A 17,338-nucleotide genomic window follows, 5' to 3' on the forward strand; every position below is an offset into this window, starting at 1 on the left:
AACCGCAAAGTGAGGCAGTATGGGAGGGAATATAAAGGAAGACGATTAGTCTAAATAAGTGACACCTGGAAGAAGTAAAGGAGATGAGAAAGTGAAACCAAAACAAAGAACATCATACAAGTATGTTGTATACTTCATAAAAACGCTGTTTTAATCTTTGTTTTCACTATCCTCGGAATCAGCTTGAAGTCAAGGGGGCAGCAGCCCCCTTGCTTCAAGTCAAGCTAAGCCCGCCCCTTACCCATCCTCCCTTCATTGTGATTGACATCCTGCTGTGAGGCTGGGATCGTGCAAGTCTCGCGCATGCGCATTGCGCTCCTTGTCACTGCACAATCCCGTCTCTGGCTCCTGCACTCAACCGGCCGTATTCCTCTTTCTGCGCATGCGCCGGGTGCGTGCACACGGTGATAGAAAAGCCCGGTGCATGCGCAGCGAGAGTAAAGCGGCTGGCTTAGTGCGGGAGCCGGAGACGGGATTGCGCAGTAACAAGGAGCGCACATCGCTCATGCCGCACAGCAGGATGTCAATCACAGTGAAGGTGAGGACGGGTAAGGGGCGGGCTTAGCTTGACTTGAAGCAAGGAGGCCGCTGCCCCTTGACTTCAAGCTGACTCTGAGGATAGCGAAAACACAGATTAAAACAGCATCTTTATAAAGTATACAACAACCAGTAGAGGAATGAAAAACATGATTAGGAACACACTGGGGGCTACTGTAAGGTAATGATGTCAGTTTAAAATGTGTTTTGGAGGTGACAGGTTCCCTAGCAATGCACCAGCGGTTTTTCAAAATGTTCTCAATGTCATCTTCAGAAAATTTATTGGGAAATCCGTCATCGTCTATTAGGTGATATTCTAATTAATTCACCTGACTGGGACTCGCATATTATACACACTAGGCAGGTACTGGAGGTTCTTCAGGAGAACCGATTATTTGTTAAGGGCGAGAAGTGTATATTTGGAGCTCAGAAAATATCATTTTTGGGATATATTCTCATACCCCAATCCTGTAAGAAGGATCCTGGGAAGGTGCAGGCTATTTGGGATTGGGTGCGACCCTCCTCTCTTAAGGCATTACAACGCTTTTTGGGTTTTTCAAACTATTATCGAATCTAGTCAATTGGTCACTAGAGGCTATAGAGGCTTTCGAAACACTTAGGTGTTTCGTTGACGGGGACGCCACAGTTTTGGCTCAACAAGACCAAGAGAAACCTTTTGTGGTTGAGGTGGACGCCTCTGAAGATGGGGTGGGGGCTGTACTCTCCCAAGGGTCACCAACCCTCACTAACTTAAGACCGTGTGCTTTCTTTTCTCGTAAGTTCTCTCCTACCAAGAGAAATTACAACATCAGAATTAGGGAATTACTCGCGATTAAATGGGCCTTTGAGGAATGGCGTAACTTTTTGGAGAGGGCTCAGTATCAGGTCACTGTACTTACTGATCATAAACATTTTACGTTTTTGGAGTCGGCTAAGCTTTTGAATCCCAGATAGGCTAGGTATGCATTGTTCTTTACTCGTTTTAATTTCTGCATTACTTTTAGGCCAGGAAGTAAAAATGTCAAGGCAGATGCCCTATCCCGAATTTTTTGTGCCGTTCAACCTCCTGACGCCCCACCAGAATCTATATTGCCGGCAGGTATCATTGTGGCCTCTGTCTCGTCTGATTTGACTACCGAGATTACTGCGGGACAACACTTGGCTCCGGTACTTTCTCCTAAAGATAAGTTATTTGTCCCTGGTCATTTGCGCCTCCGACTATTAGGTGAGTGTCATAATTCTGTCTTTAGTGGTCAACCGGGCATTAATGCCACCAAGAAACTAGTTTCCAGGTTTTATTGGTGGCCCACTTTGTCTAGAGATGTCTATTCATATGTATCCTCTTGTGAGGTTTGTGCCAGGTCCAAGACTCCTAGGTCTCGTCCGGTGGGTGAGTTGCGACCTCTACCCATCCCTAGTAGGCCTTGGTCTCATGTATCCATGGACTTTATTACCGATCTTCCGATGTCTGAGGGTAAGACAGTTGTATGGGTGGTGGTGGATAGGTTTAGCAAAATGTGTCATTTTATTCCTCTGCCAAAGTTGCCCAATGCTAAAACCCTAGCCTCTCTTTTTGTTGACCACATAGTTCGTTCACACAGTATCCCAGAGAATATTGTTTCTGATAGAGGCGTTCAGTTTGTTTAAAAATTTTGGAGGGATTTTTTTATGACTTGAATGTTTCTCTGTCGTTTTCTTCGGCCTTCCATCCTGAGACCAATGGTCAAACTGAACATCTAAATCAGTCCCTGGAACAATATTTAAGGTTTTATGTCTCTGACAACCAACATAGCTGGGCGAAATATCTATCCATGGCGGAATTCGCCATTAACAATCAGATGAACTCGTTTACCGGTATGTCTCCTTTCTTTTGTAATGTGGAGTTTCATCTACGATTTTGCTCATTTTTGCTGTCTTTTTTCCAGGTTCCGGAGGCTGATGTTGTAGTTAAAGAACTGTGCACAGGAAAGCCCAGGAGGTTCAGAAGGTTAATGCGGACAAAAGGCGTTCTCGAGGTGTAAATTTAGGGTTGGGAGACAAGGTGTGGTTGTCTACCTAGAATTTGCATCTTAAAGGACCTTTGAATAAATTTGCACCCCGATTTATTGGTCCATATGAGATTATCGAGATCATTAACCCTGTGTCTTTTAAATTACAGTTACCTGACTCCTTTCGTATTCATAATGTGTTTCACAAATCTCTACTCAAAAAGTATGCGCCGCCTGTATCTCCTGCACAAGAATCTCCATCGCCAGTGGAGGCTGCTGGTCAACTAGAATGCAAGGTTTCTAGAATCCTTGATGTAAGAAAAATGTGTAATTCTTGGCAATATTTGGTTCACTGGAGAGGTTTTGGTCCGGAAGAAAGGTCTTGGATGCCAGCTAGTAAAATGCATGCTACTAGCTTGATTTGAAAATTTAATCTGGCACACGCTGAAAAACCAGCTCCATGAGTAAGGTTCTGGTGGCCCCTCGTGGAGGGGGGTACTGTAACAGGGTGCGCTACCTCCTTGCAGCACCGCCAGCACTCCGCTGACAGAGAAGGAGGAGGAGCAGGCATCGGACGTGGCTGGAGTCCTCGTCTCCCTGGCAACAATGAAGGGGGGAGGACCCGGCAGCGTGCGCTTCCTCAGCGCAGCTGGCATCCTCCATCCCCTAGGCAATAAGCAGGGGCAGGAATGAGTGCCAACGGTGATGAGTCGGCGCTCTGAGTAGTGGCTGGGGCTAAAGCAGGGTCATGTGACACTGGCCACGTCACGTGACCATTCAGTCTGGCCTAATTAACAGGCAACTTGCTCGCCACAAGTTGCCTGTGATTGGTCTTAATACTCACCAGCATATTTCCTGCATGTGTGTTTGTGGAACTTGACCTCAGCTTGTGTTTGACTCCTGATCTCGTGTTATCCCTTTGTACTGACGTGATCTCCTGGCTTCTGTTTGTATTTTGACCTAGATTCTGTATTATCCCTGCATACTGACGTTACCTCCTGGTACTTCACCTCGGCTTCCATTTTGTCCTGTTTTTATCTACAGTGTGTTATTGTTTGTTTGGTCTCTACCCAGCCTGGAAGTTTACAATTCTGTCTTTGTCTCTTGTTTTCTCCACTTTGTTCCCTCCCTGTAAGCCCCTGCACGTACTTAAGCTAGGGACTGCCGTCCAGTTGTGCACCATCGGTTAGGACGGATCGTGCAAGTAGGTAGGGATAATGGTGTGGGCGGAGCTCAGGGCTGCACTTATCCCTACCACTTGTGACAACGCACCTCTCTAGAGCGGGATAGTCTGGCCCTGCCTACAGGGAGCAGTACATCAGTGTGCAAGGAGGAAGTGAAAGCTCCACCCTTCAGGCCCCTCCTTCTTCCCCAGTCATCCCAGACAATGAGCAGCAAGGCAAGATGGCTCTCCCAAAGCCCAACTGGGGAGAGATGGTCTGCGGCGACGACCTGCCCGAACTGAAAGAAGCGTGGAGAAAATAAGGGTGCCGCAGCTTGTGCGAGGTTCAGAGAAGGAGACACCCACTTTCCCCGCGCCGGCTGGTGCGGCGGCAGAATATCCCACTCCGCCACCTACAAAGTGAGGCCTAAGATTTCCTCAATCCCGTGATGCCTCTAAAGGTGACGGCCCACGCCACCAACGCTTGGGACTACAGGAAGGCCATCGAAGACTGGGTTGTCTGCCTGCTCGAACGACCACTGCCCCACGACCCGGTACTGGAACAGAGGACCTGAACAGTAATCTGGTTTAATGTTGAGAGAGGTACAGGGTTTGTGCAAGATGACAAATCGGGGACTGAACTATATGTTAATCAGCGTTCAGTTAAGAGGCCATACCTGCCACAGGCCCGACATAGCCTGTATAAAGGGGAGCAGGTAGAATTTACTCCCATGCGGTCTCCTAAGGGCCTGCTACAAAAGCCGCTGGTCCCAGTGTCCAAACCGGAGCACTGGCACGAGGACCCAGCTGCCCGGGGACGTGTCGGATGCTTAATAGAAACTGAGGGAGGGGTGGTGCATTACAGGGAACAGCCGGAACTGGAGCCAGAGCCCCTTATACCGGTACTGCTCACACTCTCAAACATTTGCCAGCAAATGGAATGTATGGCCCAGGCAGCCTTAGTGTTCAGCCCCGACGGTGGTGGCGTACCAATTACCCAGGAAAGCACAGCCACAGCTGAGAAAAATCAATCCAGAGCTGTACATAAGGCCACCTAGAGACAAGACCTACTTGCCGTCCCCTATGCAGCCAGAGGTTCTGGATCCCCTTAGAATGGCAGGAGCATCCCCCCTGTGAGACAAAAGGTTACAGTGGCCATGCGGAGTGTCACCACTAGGACACTACCCAGGAGTGACAGCAGGTGTTGCCAGAACACCACTTTGGAAGCCCGAATGGATTATAAAAGGCAGGACAAACCTTTGATCCACTTTAGCAGCTCCAGTAGCGAGGAGGACCTGAGGTCCCTCCTCTAAATTACCTCATTTGGATTACAAATAATGACGTTACCTTTTTTCCTGTGGATTACAAAAGAGCCTTCAGATTTTTGGGTCGATCTCAGTCCAATACAGCACGGACTTGAAAACCTGAAGATGACAGCAGGTAGCCCAAGAATTGCACCTCATGTACAGCAAAAACACTCTAATTTTGCGTACAATTTAGTATCTCTTAGGATCTGTAAAATCTGTCTAACCTGATCCTAATGAGTCTCCACGTCTGGAGAATAAATTAGTATGTCATCCAAATACATGACAACAAACCTCCCTACCAGTTGATGAAAAATGTCATTCAAAAAAAGCTGGAAAACCGCAGGAGCATTGGTCAACCAAAAAGGCATGACATTGTTCTCAAAGGGACCCTCTGGGGTATTAAAAGCCATCTTCCATTCATCCCCTTCCTTGATCCTGAACAGATTATATGTCCCCCTTAAGTCCAACTTGGAGAACACCTTGGCATCAACAATCTGGTTAAACAAATAAGAAATCAAAGGAAGGGGGTAAGGATCATGGACAGTAATCCGATTGAGCTCACGGAAATCCAAACATGGCCTAGAAGTTCCGTCCTTTTTTTTAACAAAGAAAAACCCTGCTTCCACTGGAGATTTGGAAGGTCTTATGTGTCCTTTAGCCAAACTCTCTGTAATATACTCTCTCATGGCTGTTCTTTCGGATCCAGAAAGGTTATACAACCTAGATTTGGGCAACTTAGTTCCGGAAATAAGGTTGGTAGGACAATCATATTCCTGATGTAGAGGTAAATCCTGGTATCCACTTTCAGAAAATACATTGGCAAAATCAGATATAAAAGAGGGTAATGTTTTAGTGGTTAAAGCAGAAAAAGATGTATTCAGACAATTGTCAACGCAATAATCACCCCAATCCAGAATCTGTCTATCTTGCCAATCGATTTGGTTGGATTGTGCTTGCTTAACCACGGTAAACCCAAAACCAACGGAGCAGGAAGATCCTCCAACACAAAACACGAGATGAATTCCTGATGAAAGTCACCCACTCTTAATTGGATGTCATATACCATCTGAGACAAACACTTCTGAGTTAGAGGTGCAGAATCAATAGCAAAAATGGAAATGTTTTTCTCTAATGCACTTGGAAACAACCTGTACATACGGACGAACTGAGCATCAATCAGGTTCACCCCTGCCCCACTGTCGATAAACACCTCTATCCCCACAGTCTTGGACTCTAGAAATACCTCGGCAGTCAGGATAAATTGGGTACTACCAGTCAAAGACAAATGCACCTTCTCTGACACCCCTCCAAGAGTCAGATGGGAATTAGACGTCCTTTTTTTTTCTTTTTGACGGTGAATGCATGGACATACATTGATAAAATGTCCCTTTTGTCCACAGAAAAAAACACTTCTTTCCTACGACTAATACGTTTAAAAGCAGATCCTGGGGTAGCTCCCCCTAATCGCATGGGTACGTCCCCAGACATAAACCCAGGAGTATCTTCACCCAAAGTGTCAGAGGAAGATGATACGTTATGTGATAGTACGTCCTGAGAGTGGAGGCCCCTAGATCTCTCTCTCAGGCATTTATCAATGCGTACTGCAAAAGACATAACAGCTTTCAAAGACTCAGGATTCTCATGAAAGGCCAAAGCCTCCTTCAGCCACTCTGATAATCCCTGACAAAACTGACTACGGAGAGCCGGATTGTTACACTCAGTATCCGTAGCCCACTTCCTAAACTCAGAGCAATAGATCTCAGCAGAATGCTCTTACTCACGAAGGCCACGTAGCTTGGTCTCAGCCAGGGAGGTCCGATCTGGGTCATCATAGAGGAGAACTAGAGCTTTGAAAAATTCATCCACCGACTGGAGAGATTGCGATCCGGTCAGCAGAGAAAAAGCCCATGACTGAGCGTCTTCTTTTAAGCAACAAAATAACCACACCCACTCTCTGAATCTCATCCTCAGATGAGTGTGGACGTAGCCTAAAATACAATTTGCACGTCTCCCTAAACAAAATGAAATTATGACTTCCCCCAGAGAATCTGTCCGGGAGGACATTTTAAGGTTCGAGACAGGCCTGGTAACCACCACTAGGACCAGCAGCCTGTGGTCTCTGGATCTGAGACAGGGTCCATGGCTATACTGAAACAAGCAAATAAATGACGGTTTTGGCAGTTTATAATGTCATGTTTGGGTGTGGGAGGGAAACACCACACCGAACATAGGAGGGAAAGGGTTGAGGGAATAAGGCCTGGAAACTAGGGAAAGGATATGGACACCTCCTAGTAAAACCCTAATCAAACTCTTGACTAACTACCAGTATGAACAGACCCCAGAGGTAGGTGAGTTCATACACAGGAATATCTAATGTCCAAACTCACCCTATAGGACCCTGGTACTAATGTCAGGACTGAGACAACCTCTTCCTCCAAAAGAAAGGACGAACAGGAGGAGTCTCCATCAGGCTTTAATACAAATGACAGGGAAATGCAACACACAAAATAACCCAAACAAAATACAAAAGGGAAAGAAAACACCTAACTTCAAGTGGCTATGGCAGCACCAGGAACTCAGCCAGGATCCACACACCAGCTATCCACAACTTAAACTGAAGCATAGCATAGTGGGAGAAACAACAATAAATAGAGAAGGTTAAATGATCATAATAGCCACACCTGGGGAAAACATGTCAGATCAAACCACGTGTTGCCAGTCTCACCGATCTCCTGCCACCTGTTGCGGGAACAACCGTGACAGCTGGCTTCAAATGCAGAATAGGATTTTGTCCCTTTCTGGTCTTATTTGCAAAAAATTGTGACAAATGTGATGCAGTATAGTAACTGGGTGCATCAATCCAGCAATACAGTACACATGTGCTTGTACATGAGAGCTAGTGGAGGCAGCAGCATCCTGGTTCCATAAACCTCATATCCAGCAATGGGAGGGACACGCCCACATGAGTCTGAAAGTAGGAGCAGATTACAGTCTGTCTAAAAAATAAAAAGAATTTCCATGCAAAGATGCCATTAAAATAACTGCACTATTTTCAAGTGATATACTTACATGTTGAATTCAATGTCATGTTAAACATACACTCACCTAAAGAATTATTAGGAACACCTGTTCTATTTCTCATTAATGCGATTATCTAGTCAACCAATCACATGGCAGTTGCTTCAATGCATGTAGGGTTGTGGTCCTGGTCAAGACAATCTCCTGAACTCCAAACTGAATGTCAGAATGGGAAAGAAAGGTGGGCTACAACAGCAGAAGACCCCACCGGGTACCACTTATCTCCACTACAAATAGGAAAAAGAGGCTACAATTTGCACGAGCTCACCAAAATTGGACTGTTGAAGACTGGAAAAATGTTGCCTGGTCTGATGAGCCTCGATTTCTGTTGAGACATTCAAATGGTAGAGTCCGAATTTGGCGTAAACAGAATGAGAACATGTATCCATCATGCCTTGTTACCACTGTGCAGGCTGGTGGTGGTGATGTAATGGTGTGGGGGATGTTATCTGGGCACACTTTAGGCCCCTTAGTGCCAATTGGCCATCGTTTAAATGCCACGGGCTACCTGAGGATTGTTTCTGACCATGTCCATCCCTTCATGACCACCATGTACCCATCCTCTGATGGCTACTTCCAGCAGGATAATGCACCATGTCACAAAGCTCGAATCATTTCAAATTGGTTTCTTGAACATGACAATGAGTTCACTGTACTAAAATGGCCCCCACAGTCACCAGATCTCAACCCAATAGAGCATCTTTGGGATGTGGTGGAACGGGAGCTTCGTGCCCTGGATGTGCATCCCTCAAATCTCCATCAACTGCAAGATGCTATCCTATCAATATGGGCCAACATTTCTAAAGAATGCTATCAGCACCTTGTTGAATCAATGCCACGTAGAATTAAGGCAGTTCTGAAGGCAAAAGGGGGTCCAACACCGTATTAGTATGGTGTTCCTAATAATTCTTTAGGTGAGTGTATACAGCTGCATGTCTACTTATATATTTTATGCACTTCTATAGCGCTACTATATTCCACAGCACTTTACAGGTATTAGCATCACACTGTCCCCAATGGGGCTCACAATCTAAAGTCCCTATCAGTATGAGTGTGGTAGGAAACCGGAGAACCCGGAGGAAACCCACGCAAACACAGGGAGAACTTACAAACTCCATGCAGATGTTGTCCTTGGTCGGACCCAGGACCCCAGAGCTGCAAGGACAAGTGCTAACCATATAAAACAACAGTTGAAACAACAGGACAACGATTCAACCGAAACAACGCTTCGAAAGAACATCCGGAAATTTTTTACACGTTTACTATTTTATCTTGTTAAATCTTTATGATAGTCTTTGAAAATATTCTATAATCTTTGCCGTTGATGCCTTACACATTTACCTGCACATTATAATTCCTGCTAGTAACAAAGTAAAATCCTGAAAGAAGAAATCCTATTTACAATCTTATTTTAGCACTAGAAGTAGATGCAGATTACGTGATTCAGAGTTGGTCATATGGGGTGTTGTTGGCTCTTGTGCTCTTGACTGTTACTAAGTTACCCGCTGAGTCTCCGCTCCTGGTTATACAGCATGTTCTGTTTATTAGCTGCCTAATGCCGTATCTGACCTGCTAGCTGTAACAACTCAATTATCCGGATTATTGTACACTGCCAAAATGGTCGTAAAATATAATTACTGATCCTATAAAGCAGCATATTTATAGAGCCGTAACCGTTGAATGCAAGTACACCCGGATTTGAAAGACACATTGTTCGAACGTTAAGGACCACAATGTCATATTTTCCACCGGCAGAGGAAAAAAACATTGTGACTATGATGACAGGTAAATCAAAGAGTAAGTAAGTAAGTCACCAACGAAGATGAGACCAGGCCTCCATTTTCAGAGGAGAGGTGGATTAATTTAGCTAAAATAGGATAAGTCAGCAATATCTGATCGGCGAGGGTCCAGCTCCCAGCACCCCCTCCAATCTGTTGTCTGAAAACAGGCCGCGGCCTCTTCCTAGGCTGGTGAAGTCACGTTCATTGGTCAATTGGCCTTCATGTGAATGGGCCTAAGTTGCAATACCAGGCACAACCACTATGCAAGGTATGGCACTGTGCTTGGCATACTGTGAGGCAGTGGTGTAACTAGAAATGACTGGGCCCCACAGCAAATATTTGAACAGGCGCCCCCAGCAATTTCTTTGCAACTCCCGACTTCCATGCAAGCCCCTACTCCTGTGGCTAGTCAAGATCTCTCTCTCAGATGAGGCCTATTAGTTTCCTACAGTGTCTCTGTATATAATGTCATTTTATAATACTCTTGAGGGGGCACTCACAATAAAGCCTTTTAGTCCTCATCCTCCTGGGTGGACCCCTTCTAGGTTCGGGCCCCAAAGCAGCCACTTCCCCTGCTTCCCCTATAGCTATGCCCATGCTGTGAGGAGGCTGCTGCACTCACTGGATACAGCTGACCGGTGGTGGTTTCGGACCTCCTACAATCAGATATTGATGTCTTACCCTAAGGATAGGTCATCAATATTTTACTCCCAGAAAACCCCTTTAATTAACTCATTTTTTCATAGCAAATTTTAAATATTACAAAGATTAAAACTAATTGTAGTTTTTCATGCAGTTTTCCTGTGTTCAGAGTCCATGAAAAAGAGACCCAGAATAGGAGAAGCCCAAATAAACTAAAATAAAAAACAAGGTGACAAAAACTGAACTGTGGTGTATAATGTAAATGGGGTTTTGTAAAATTCAGTTTCCTACTAAAGCACCATGGTAATAAAATGCATGACTGTTTTCATATATAAAGTCTATAAAACTATTGCTTATGGTGTTTTCTGGGCTGTAAATATTGATAAAATATCCTTAGGAAAAGTCATCAGTATCAGGTCTGGTTATGCCCCCATGTAGCTGCCGAACTTCTATGGGAGTTACTCACATAGCAGAACACAGTCAGCTGGTTCTGGCCACCGCATGAATAGCTGAGCTGGTAATTCCCCTTTAATTGGTTAAACCCAAATTAAGGTAAAACACACCTTTAAAAAAGCTGAAACTATGTTGAATTCAGAAGGCCATACACATTTCAGATAACACAGTAGACTTACTGCACTGCATACATATATTCAATGTACAGCACCTCCACCAGCCTATGTTTATATTAAAAACTTGATAGATTATTAAAGAAGCTCCCCAGTTTATTATTATGGACACGATCAGAGCTGAGATGACTTCTAGGCATAGAGGAAAGCTACCAGTATCCTCTTCTCCCCAGGACCTACCTTCTCAAAGTTGCTGCAAGGACCCCCATATTCAATAATCTGGTAGCATCTTGCGTCTATGTGAGCAGGTAATATTTGAATGTATCCATACAGTGGGACCCCAAAATAAATTTTACTGGTGGGCCCTCGGCACCCCAGTTCAACACTGGATGAAGCTTTATTCCGATTATCAGGCCCAGATACAGCAAGGTTATAATGTTTTCTGTCCAGAGCAGTTTCTGTTTACAGTATAGGTGACTATTTTCTGTCATTTAGGGTCTGCACAGAACTGCCCGAACAAGAATTTTAAGTTATACAACTGCCACCACTAAAACAGGATTAGACAATCAACCTATCAGTTTAGTTTAAAACAGCCGATAGAATTCTGATCAGGGTTGAAATTTTGTTCTAGCCAATTATATGTCCTCCACAGTCAATGGGTAAAAATGGTATAAGAAGGAAGGCTGAGGGAAGGTTAGGGATGGATGAACTGAAGTAACATCATTCTGGGTATAAGTAGGTTAATTCTTCTTAAGAGCTATAACCTTGCTGTATCTGGGCCTGATAATAGGAATAAAGCTTCATCTTTGGAAAAGAACCGAGGATTGCTGCCATCATCATTCATCAATTTTCATCATAATTCATCTTAACAACAGTTGACATGCGGAAATCTTAGCACAGTGGTGCAGAACCTAAGGAGCGAGAACCCAGAAGCAGGGAAACAGGTAAGTCTGCTTCCCTCTGCAGGTCCAGCGACATTGGGGGGATGAGTCTGGCAGAAAGGCCCTCGAAGATGAACAACCCCTTTAAAGTCTCCTTTCAGTTCCATCACTCACCTTTTACAAACATATTGTAACATTGCGTATGGTAAAGTATCTCACCCAGAAATGTCAGATGAGTGAGGTAAAATAATTTAGAGAGCTGGGGTGTTTCAGCAAAGTGTAGGCACCTTTCTTTAGATTCTTTTACGGGCCTTGATTTTTAGGGAATGGTGTGTAGGTTAGTAGAGAGACTTGCCATTCCCTCCAACTCCAGTACAACATTTTCCCCTAGCCTGAAGTTATCCCAGGTGTAGATGCTGGGCTCATTACTGTGGGGACAAATACAGGTCTGAAATGTTCATTCAGGGTCAGAGTCTGGAGACTGCATGACCTGTGGCGGCTGTGCAAAGCCTGATCCCCCTAGGTTGGATTTGAAGTACCTAAGTGAGGTAGCCTAATGTATAGTTAGCGCCCAGATGGGCAAGGTAATTTATTTTCTTTATGTTGCGTACATAAGATGCTGAAAAGTGGCTAGTTAACTTGAATGACAATATCTTGTGTTGGATTAAAAAATAAAAGTTGTTTGGATTTTGAACCCCCGAAATCTGTGAGTCAGTCATTGCCGATCCCGCAACAAACACACGGACCGTATATATTTTGTAGTCGATAAATTGTGCCTCCTCCCTCAATGGCCCCTTAGGAGGCCACCTACTCTGCTTGGACAGTGTGACCAACAACCATGCTGTCCTAGCACACAGAAGAACATGCTCTACTCTGTACCACAGACAACTCTTTTGCCATGTAGCCCAGGATTGTGTAGAGCTGAAATACTGAAGTATATACATAAATGTATCTGGAATTTACACTATAATTTTCTAGCAACAAGGAATGAGATAATTATCAGAGTCTCATCCTGCTGCCAGACTGAGGTGTTTTTTTTATGTCTTGAATGCCTACACAGCCTCATTTTCTTATATTCACCTCTGATGCTACCATATCCATTTGGACCTGTTCCATCTTTTGCTTTTGCTGACACCGTAGACAAGACGCCATTATTTGGCAGCCGACATATCTAATAACTATCATCTGCCTTATGCATTCAGCTGTTGAAGAGAAAACATATACTTTACATGCCTTCCACAAGTGAACGTCTGGTTCTTTTCTGTATGTTCCAGTTAAAAATACAAATTTGCACGTTTTCAAGTTTCTTTAGACTAAATCATAGTAAAAATATTGATCCTGATATTCTACCGGAATAATACTACTTACATCTCGTCATGACATTTGTTTGTGGCTTTTTCCTTTTTTTTATGTAAAATGTGGTGTGAACTAGTCATTATTGTATGTAGTTGTTTCATTCGATCAATACAGTCAATAAGAACAGTACAGTTCTACAGCCAATCGTAATGAGTTACTAATGATATCTAACATACGAAACATGCAATTTATTGTTTATTGGGTTGGTCGGGGGGCACCACTACTGAGACCAGGTGAGCCAATCGCTTCAGGCAGCACCAGCACTTTCATTGTGGCAAAGGGGTTAGGTTAACCCCTTCACGACTGCCATACGGCTATATACGTGCTATATACCATGTTATAATGGAAAATAATAAAATCTACAGAACACCGAACCCAAACCCAAACTTCAGTGAAGAAGCCTGGGTTCGGGTCTGGGTACCAACATTTAGTTTTTTATCACGCTTTGCACTCGCGTGGAAAAAACTGAACAACGCAATGCAATCGCAGACAAAACTGACTGAAATTGTGTACGCGTGTGTGTTGTGGTGGAGGACGTGATTGCATGCTAGGGTGTGGGAAAGCGGGATCCAGGGGCCGCAAGTAAAATCTTGCCCAGGGTCCAATCAGTATTAAAGACGGCCCTGACATCAAGTACGAGGTGTCACGAGAAAACAATCTCAGAATGGCTTTGATAAATAAAAGCATACTAAAGTTATCACCACATAAAGTGACACATGTCAGATTTGCAAAATTAAGCCTGGTCACGAAGGTGAAAGATGGCTTGGTGTTGAAAGAGTTAAGAAATTGGCATGGGGGGGGGTGCAATTTGAGTTTTTGCCTCAGTTAGCAGAAAGGCTAGGTGCACCCCTGGTGTTAGTGCCTTAAAAAGTACACACCGTCCCAGCAGATATGGGTGTCACTGCAGGGGGTTAGGCGAGGTTCACATCTACGTTTTGTAACTCTGGTAGTCGGTTCTGGCAGGAGAACAGACTACAAGACATTGCCGGATCCCCATTTACTATAATTGATCCGACTGGACATACACTCAGTCTTACTAACGGAGAATTACAGCTGCATGCAATGCTTTTTTTCTGACATAAAGCTGGCATTCATGCCGGAAACCGGACAGATTCCATTTTTAGTGAATGGGGATTCTGCACTGCCAGGCAGTGTCTGGCTATGCTAAATACGGTAACTGCTCTGTCAGAATAGACTACTGGACTTACAATATGGAGATGTGAACGACCCTTAAAGGGTTCCTCCGCGTTCAGAGCTGAACCCGGAGATACCCCCATTTTCCACTTAACGGCCCCATTGATATGAACATTGGGGCATTTAATGCTCCAATGCTTTCCCTTGCCCTGCGCTGTATAGCCAGAGCAAGGGCTGTTTATTTATGTTTTTAAAACTACTAGGTGGAGGCTTCCGCCCAACAGTGTTGCCATTGACGTCACCAGTTCTGATGGGCGGGCATTAGCGCAGCCCTTGCTGTTTTACAGGCTAGGGCAGCGCTAAAGCCCGCCCGTCAGTGCCGGTGATGTCACCGGGCTCACTGCTGGGCAGAAGCTTCCGCCTGGCAGTCCCTATGGAGAGTCCAGTACATCACCGGATCTCCTAAAAAAACTTTCCCTGGGCGATTCAGCGCAGGGCAAAGGAGAGCATCAGAGCATGATATGCTCCAATGCTCATATTAGGGGGGGCTGCCTGGGTGAAAACGGGGGTATGTATGGGTTCAGCTCTGAACCCTGACAGCCCCTTTACATCTACCTCCACTCCACTCATTCATTCTCCACTCAAGCTGCAAATTGAGCATAGATCACAGTAAAAATGACATAACTCACCCGAAACGCATGAGCGTCTTTTGTGGCTACTTATCATATAAAATAAGGATGTGAAATAAAATTTAAAATATTTTAACCAAGTTCTGGAGAATCACACTCATGCCTAATGCCTATTAAACTGATAAGAATATGGCTTAAATGAGAATTTATGAGCTTCATGTCAAGCAGTCAGAGCAGCAACCTGACGGATTCAGTGTGAGGCAGAGAGCTTGCAAAATGAAAGCCGTATATGCGTGGAAAGTGAGGGCTGTGGAGAAAAAACTGTTGAACTTTTTTAATAAACCCGAACTGAAAAAATAATTTTCAACCTAAAATGCCACCAAATGGTGTCCATAATCTTTATTTCAAAGTAATCCATGTCGTCCATGCTAAAGGTTTCTGGCACAGAGTTGCCCCCCTAGCCATGTGACCATAAACATGCACACTCAGCCAAACCCAAGGTTCAGGTTTAACTCAGAGTAAAGTATTTAGAGCTGTCAATATGTACTTACATTCCCAATGTTTAATTTTTTGCCAATCCCACATACCTGTGGTTATACATTATATAATGGCTATTATACCTTTACATGAGTCACATTTAAAGGGGTTATCCAATTTCTCAAAACTCCCCCCATATGCCGGGCCCCTCACTGGTAATATACTTACCCCGCTCCCTGCACCGTTTCTGGTCCCCGCACCACCGCTGCTGCTTCTCCTTGCACACGGATGAAAACATCCGGAGTCGGGGGGAGGGAGCAGCCAATGGCAAGCGGGTACAGGGACGAGCCTCCCTAGCATCACAGGTGACGCTAGAGAGGCTCGTCCTCGTCCCCGCCTGCCATTGGCTGTTACCCCCCCCCGACACCGGATGTTTTTATTTGTGTGCAGGAGAAGCAGCAGCGGCGGTGCGGGGACCAGGAGCAGTGCAGGTAGCGGGGTAAGTATATTACTGGTGAAGGGCTCGGTACTTGTGGGTGGGGGGTTATAAATTGGATAACCCCTTTAAGAAGTTGCCTCAATAGGTTAACCTCTGTTCACATATTCGTCAGGGCTTATGGCCATCTTGAAGGATGCCTGCTTTTTGCCTTCCTCTGTTAGGCAGATTCTAGAGCCACTGCAAACAATGCAACTAGAAAGGACACAATCCAAAGTATTGGTCCATTCATTTGAATGTTTTTTATGTAATACCTAATTTCCCCTGTGGCCACAAAAACCTACCTCCACAACACAGTTTATTGATGGGGTTTCAGCTGTCCAACCCAGGTGTTTGACACAACACCCTATATAGAAATGTCTTGTTATAGAAACATAACTGATATAGAAATATCCCCCTGCGACAGTTTTCTGGCGGAAAACGTTGCAAATAAGGTGTTTGTTACTTTTTAAATGCCATTGAGACAAAATAAAATAAATAAATATTGTGTTTGCGACATTGAGCCAGTAGGCCCGACACATTTATCTTCATTTGCTCCAGAAAATACACCATAGATTTCATTCGGGTGCACGTCCCCTTGGTGTTAACTTTTAGGTGATTCACTAACCTTGTGGTTGTGGTGTTTTGTCATCCAATCCTTGGTGTGCAGCATAAGTGCCTCGGAGAGGCAAATCAGCTGACAGGATGCAACATCATCACAGACCAAGTTCCTCCTCTTCCTTCAGTCTGGAGCAATTTGACCGGATGTCCAGGATTGTGGGGCCTTCTGCTCAGGATCTGCAGTGATCATAGAGCTCGTGGTCTAGCAGGCAGAAGATGGTGGAAGGCACTTCCCCTGCATTGGAGTGTCCATTATCAGTGGAGCAGCGTCAGCATTAGAGGGTCTTTCCAGAGTCTGCCTCCAGTCAGTGGCGGGACCCAATGCCTAGCCAGAATTCTACTACTACTTTGGAGGCTGCACCTGATGGATCCCCTAGGCACAGCCAGGAGACACTTTCATAGTTGGGCGAGACTCTCTGCATTCAGTCTGTCCCTATTTTTCTAGTGTCTGAGTTTCTGAGGTTTGTCTCTAATGCATCTGCTTCTCTTGTTCCCTCTGCAGATGAGGTTTGGCTGCTGCTGCTGATGCGATGTCCAATTCTGTTATCTCTTCTATTCCTGTTCAGTGTGAAAATGCAGCTTTGCCGTTGTTAGACAAAGGTGCTGGTATTTCTCAGACGTGTCGAGGAGGCGATTCCTTGTGAATTGCCTCCTTTGGGATTCCATTTATCTCTTGCTATCAAAGAACATATTTGGAAACAAGA

General features: G+C 44.8%; 1 protein-coding gene across 1 annotated transcript in view; it reads right to left on the reverse strand.

Annotated features, from left to right (window-relative positions):
* Positions 1-17,094, reverse strand: part of LOC122935968 — a 181,004-nt gene extending 163,910 nt beyond the window's left edge. Inside the window, exon 1 of the mRNA XM_044291940.1 lies at positions 16,642-17,094. Coding sequence (XP_044147875.1) covers positions 16,642-16,686 — 45 coding nt within the window. The 5' untranslated portion in view covers positions 16,687-17,094. The remainder of the gene's footprint in view (positions 1-16,641) is intronic.
* Between the last annotated feature and the right edge of the window lie 244 nt (positions 17,095-17,338).

This window comes from Bufo gargarizans, chromosome 4, assembly GCF_014858855.1.
Source record: "Bufo gargarizans isolate SCDJY-AF-19 chromosome 4, ASM1485885v1, whole genome shotgun sequence".
NCBI classification, from domain to species: Eukaryota; Metazoa; Chordata; class Amphibia; order Anura; family Bufonidae; genus Bufo; species Bufo gargarizans.